This window comes from Myotis nattereri (assembly GCF_964212035.1).
Source record: "Myotis nattereri genome assembly, chromosome: 11".
NCBI classification, from domain to species: Eukaryota; Metazoa; Chordata; class Mammalia; order Chiroptera; family Vespertilionidae; genus Myotis; species Myotis nattereri.
In genome coordinates this window covers 48479984-48485592 of record NC_138086.1, presented here as the reverse complement: position 1 = coordinate 48485592, position 5609 = coordinate 48479984, and the positions used below count along the sequence as shown (strand labels likewise).

Here is a 5609-nt window from a genome sequence, read left to right as displayed (position 1 = left end):
GCTCTTCTTTGGGACCAGCAGTGTGGGTGTCATTAAGTTCTCTGTGCTTCAGACAGTAACATTTTAAACTCACAGTAGGGATTTGGGGTTGCAGAAACTGCCATGAACCGCCGAATGAGCAGTGTGCATTCATGAGCATCCTTATCCACCCTTTTTCTGAGAAATATTTATCTCACGCAAAGGAAGTGCTTGTTGAAAATTTGTCTTTTCCCCCAAACTGCAATTTTTCAACACGGGTAAGATACAACTTGACTCCCAGCACCCCAATAAAAGGTGATCTCAGTTCCTTTTCACCATCACCCCACATCCCGATTCCCCACTGCAATTACACGGGTCAACTCCACACCACCCTCCGGTGAAGCCCAATGGGGTGGAGAGATGGGGAGCAAAGAAAGACCGAGGCCGACCTCATCCCCCAAACATGTGCGCTTTCCGAAGCTGCTGATTGGAACACATTGTCTGCAGACATTACAAAGCTGGCGCTTGGGCTTCTGCGTTTTCTTTGGTATTCACTGAAAACAGAATAACTGAGACCCCCCTCGTTCCCCAACTAGGAACAACACACGTACACACACACACACACACACACACACACACACTTCCCTCATCCCTACATTTTTTTCTCTCTTTTTTTAAGCAATGCTTTGTTGTGTTAAAACTAGTTGGACGAGTTGGGGTGTTGCTGCTGCTCCCGAGGCCCTGGCCAATGGAACCCGATCCACCCCGCTGTGCGTAAGCGTGCAATTAAGGATTTAACCAAGGCTGTGCTGCGCCTCAGTCAGCAGTCAGCCTGCCGGAGACAGAGCCTCCACGACTCCCAGCCTCCTCCTCGCCGCCGCCGCCTCCTCCTTCTCTCCTCCTCCTCCTCTTCCTCCTCCTCCCTCGCTCCCACAGCCATGTCTGCTTAGCCCGGAGCAGCTCCACAGCCAGCTCGGCAGCCGCCGCCGCCACAGCAGCCAGGACAGCGTCGCCGGGGAGCGATGACAGGAGTGTTTGACAGGAGGGTACCCAGCATCCGATCCGGCGACTTCCCAGCTCCGTTCCAGACGTCCGCAGCCATGCACCATCCGTCTCAGGAATCGCCAACTCTGCCCGAGTCCTCGGCCACCGATTCCGACTACTACAGCCCCGCGGGGGCAGCCCCGCACGGCTACTGCTCTCCTACCTCGGCTTCCTACGGCAAAGCGCTCAACCCCTACCAGTACCAGTACCCCGGCGTGAACGGCTCTGCCGGCAGCTACCCCGCCAAAGCTTACGCCGACTACGGCTACACCAGCCCCTACCACCAGTACGGCGGCGCCTACAACCGCGTCCCCAGCGCGGCCAGCCAGCCAGGTACGAGCGCGGGGGCCAGATCCAGGGGCAGCCAGGGTTCCCGAGGGGCCAAGTGGGGTGGGCGATGGGGGCGCCGCCGTCCACTGCAGTGGGGGCGCATGGGGCAGAAGGGAGGGGGTTCCCAGGCCAGCACTTTAGGGGTTCTTAGTAGGAGAAGCTTGCGGGGGTTCGGACCGGGGTCTCTCCCCTCCAGCACCTTGGGGCGGGGGTGGGGATGGGGGTGGGGGGCTCTGTGGCTGGGTCCCCAGCTTGCCCGGTCAGGTAGCCGGCTAGGCTGGGAAGGGAGTAGGGGTGGAGAGAAGAAAGAATCTAGCAGCCCTAGTGGCGTTTGCGTAATAAAGGGGAGGTTAGTTGTTGGGATTTGGGGTAAGCGTGCTCGGTGGGTGCGAGTGGGAGTGGAAGGCTGCCTCCGAGGCTCCGGCGGGATTAGTCTGAAAGCAGCCACGAGCCAGGGTCGCGTTGGAGCCCGGAGCACCCCGGGCGGGGTGGGGTGGGGGCCTGGGAGCTGTCGGCTGCCTGAGAAGGGGGTGGGGGAGGGGGAGAGCCTTGCAGTTTATCCAAGGCAACGCCAAAAAAACAAAAAGCCATATAAAGATGGAAGAGGGTTGCTGAGGGGTCACGTTATTGGAGCACATTTTTTTTCCTCCATGGGTGCCTAAAATTTGTCTTCTTCCTCCCGGCCTCCTCCTTTTTTCAGCTGCCTTGAAACTTAGGTGGAGAGTTTAAGAGGTTTAGTGAGCTTGGGCGGTAGGAGAGAGGCATGAGGTCTCCTTGGAGAGGTTTTGCTGGTCAGGTTTGATCTCTTCCCACCAGCACATTAATAATCCTGCTAATATTAGCATCCCCTGCTCTGGCAGAATCCAGACCACAGCCCTCATCCTCCACCCTTCCTCCCCCAGGAGCTCGCCACACACACACACACACACACACACACACACACACACACACACACACGGAGAGGCTTTCTGCCCCTTCCAGAGATGGGCACTTTTGATAAGGTGGGAAAGGGGACTTGTGGCTCCGGGGCACCTTGTAAAGCATGCGTTCAGAAAGTCTCTCCCCCCGCCCCCCCATACTCAGGATTTTGAGAAATTCGTCCTGACCAGCTGCCCCCTTTTTACGAAAACACCGCACCACCGATTTCTTTTCAACGTGACTCTTGTTAAACTAAAAAAAGACAGCCCAGGGAGGGAGAATGTCTTCATTCCTTTTTCAGTGTCTCTGCCTTTCCTGCATAAGTGAAAGATTTTTTTTTCTTTTGGCCAAGAACTTATTAAAGTCTATTTGTAAAAGAAACCAGACACATCTGCGCCCTCCCAGATCGGCAGGGAGATTATGGGGGCTGCATAATCGGCCCTCTGTCTGCCGTGGCCCCGACCGCTCGCTACTGAATGGAAGGAGCATAGTTTGCTTGTGGGACTTTGAACTTTGGAGACCTCGGTTAGCATCTTCCCAGCCCTTGGGTCCGGCCTCCGTGGGCTCCCGGATGGACGATGACAGGGAGGGGGTGGCCATGGTCACCCCAGAAACGCACGTGAGCACAAACGCAGGGTGGGCGTAAAAACAAGTCCGGGTGCAGCTACAGGGCGAGGTGCAGGGCGCCGAGGAGGGAACCGCGCTGTCCAACGCGCTTTCCACGAGCCCTGGAGAAGCTGCGTGAACCGCGTAGGGAATTCTTCGGAGACCGACCACCTGGCCTTTCCCACCTTTGGGGGAGGGGCACGTGTCTCCGAGTCTTGCGAAGCCAAGGTGGTGGGTAGGATGGGGAACCCGAGGGAAGCCTGCCTGGGAAGAAACCCCAGGACTGCAGTTGAGTGTTCTGCAAAAGCGCCATTGTCTGCGGACAAGCTCTAACCGGTTCTGTTTTGCTTATTTAGAGAAAGAAGTGGCCGAGCCCGAGGTGAGGATGGTGAATGGCAAACCAAAGAAAGTTCGTAAACCCAGGACTATTTATTCCAGCTTTCAGCTGGCTGCGTTACAGAGAAGGTTTCAGAAGACTCAGTACCTCGCCCTGCCCGAACGCGCCGAGCTGGCTGCCTCGCTGGGACTGACGCAAACACAGGTAAATTCCGGCCGCGGCCAGGCCAGGCCAGGGCCCCGCCTTGGCTGCGTGCCTGGCCGGGCCCTGCGCTTCTGTCCCCGCGGGCTGGAGCCGATCGGGGAGCGCCTGCGGGCGACTCGGACAGACAAACACCCTGCGCCCTTCCCTCCAGGAGGCAGACCCGGTGTCGCCGCCCTGCGACGGTGGGGACGGGGTGGAGACGGCGCTCATCCCGAGGTGTCCCCGCTTCGGGCCTCCGGGGGCGAGGGGCCACTTGCTAAGATGGGACACAGGGGAGGGTTACTTCCAGGGCGCCCTCGCAGCTGGAGAAACTGTCTAGTGTCCTGTACAGCGCAGCCTCGGGCCAGCAGGGCCCGTGGGCCCGGCCTCGCGGTGGTCTCGGGCCCAGGGAAGGCGGAGGACGGCGCCACGGGCCGGGAGAGCCGGGGGGAGGGTCACTCCCCGCTGCTGCGGAGCGTTGGGCCGCCGCAGCCTGAGGGCCACGGGGCAGGGGGTAGAGTGGGGGGAGCGGCGGGGCGCTGTTGGATGGGGAAATCTTCCCTGGAGGGTCCTGTCCCCTTCACTCCCACTCCAGCCCCCAGAGAAGAAGAAAGAATGTTTGAGTCACCGCCCTGGGCTGCGGCGGATTCTGACCTTTCCCGGAGCGAGGAGGGGGTGAGGGGAGCGGCGCGGGGACCTGGGGGATCCGTGCTCTACCTGCAGGAACTCGCGCTCCCGTAGTCGGCTGCACCGCCCTTGCGCGCTGGGCTCGGCCACGGTTTTGCAGACGCTGGCGGCGCCGCGTTCCGTGCGCGCCGCGTGGGCCTGCAGGTGCGCGCACGTGGCTTCGGACACTCGCCTCGCCCCCCACCCCCCAGCTCCCCGCCCCCGGCCCTGGCCCTCGCCTCCAAGCCAAACAAAAGACAACAGCCTCGGGGTCGTGCCCTCGCGGCGGCTCCGGCGCGCGGATCCCGCCGGGGCGCCCTCTGGGGCCGGAGATTCAGGCTGCGCCTCGGGGCCCGGTCCCCGGACAGTAGGCCCAGAGCCGCCCGGAGACGCCAGGGCGGAGCCGCGGGGGGCCGAAGATGCCTCGGAGTGTTGCGGTAACCTGTGCCTTTGTTCCCCCACCCAGGTGAAAATCTGGTTTCAGAACAAAAGATCCAAGATCAAGAAGATCATGAAAAACGGGGAGATGCCCCCGGAGCACAGCCCCAGCTCTAGCGACCCCATGGCGTGTAACTCGCCGCAATCTCCGGCGGTGTGGGAGCCTCAGGGCTCGTCGCGCTCGCTCAGCCACCACCCTCATGCCCACCCTCCGACCTCCAACCAGTCCCCCGCGTCCAGCTACCTGGAGAACTCGGCTTCCTGGTACCCGAGCGCCGCCAGTTCGATCAATTCCCACCTGCCGCCGCCTGGCTCCTTACAGCACCCGCTGGCGCTGGCCTCCGGGACACTCTATTAGACCAGCCGCTTTCTCTCGCCGTCTTTTTGGGGACTACTGTGTTTTGCTGTTTTAGAAAATCATAAAGAAAGGAATTCATATGGGGAAGTTTGGAAACCGGAAACAAAAAAAAAAAGATTCATGTGTAAAGCTTTTTTTTTTTTGCATGTAAGTTATTGCATTTCAAAGGACCCTGACCCCCTCCTTTTTTTACAGACACTTTTTTGCGCAACTGTGGACACTATCAATGGTGCCTTGAAATCTATGACCTCAACTTTTCAAAAGACTTTTTTCAATGTTGTTTTAACCATGTAAATAAGTGTAGATAGAGGAGTTAAACTGTATATTCTGGATAAATAAAATTATTTCGATCATGAAAGCAAAATGTTTCTTAAAAAAATACTTATTTGCCCCCCCCCCCCCTTGTAATGGGCTAGCTACGTTTTATGCAGGCAATTAAAGACAGAGAAGGTCTGCAGAGATCCAAAAAGGAAAATAGAAATCGGGAGCTGCACGGATGCAGAATTTTACATGTTATATGTTCAATGTTACTTTATCTATATGTACATGTGGCCTGCTTATAGCACTGCTGTATAATATATACTTAGGTGTTTGGGGTGGTTTTGGTTTTTGGCCTAACCACAAAAAAAAACGTTGATAATTTTAAGTTTAACCCCAAATTGTTTCAGGTAGAACGTAATGCTGGAATCTAAATAGGGCCCTCCTACCCTGTGTATAAGTAAGAAAGGAGCAAAAATCCCTCAATAACCACTCTGAGTTCTAAGCTCAGAG

The 5609-nt window shown here is 57.5% G+C and overlaps 1 protein-coding gene across 1 annotated transcript; it reads left to right on the top strand.

Moving 5' to 3' along the window:
• Positions 1–776: 776 nt before the first annotated feature.
• On the top strand, positions 777–5302 carry DLX5 (distal-less homeobox 5). Its single transcript, XM_081102834.1, has 3 exons — positions 777–1335; positions 3213–3397; positions 4509–5302. Exons 1-3 carry the CDS (start codon positions 981–983, stop codon positions 4836–4838), a joined length of 870 nt encoding a protein of 289 aa, XP_080958960.1. The 5' UTR covers positions 777–980; the 3' UTR covers positions 4839–5302.
• The last annotated feature ends 307 nt before the right edge of the window (positions 5303–5609 follow it).

Excerpts from the sequence above, each read along its gene's own strand:
- DLX5 (XM_081102834.1), top strand. The coding sequence starts at position 981 with ATGACAGGAGTGTTTGACAGGAGGGTACCCAGCATCCGATCCGGCGAC. Across the intron at positions 1,336-3,212 it reads CAGCGCGGCCAGCCAGCCAG|AGAAAGAAGTGGCCGAGCCC; the intron begins GTACGAGCGCGG and ends TTGCTTATTTAG. Across the intron at positions 3,398-4,508 it reads TGGGACTGACGCAAACACAG|GTGAAAATCTGGTTTCAGAA; the intron begins GTAAATTCCGGC and ends TCCCCCACCCAG.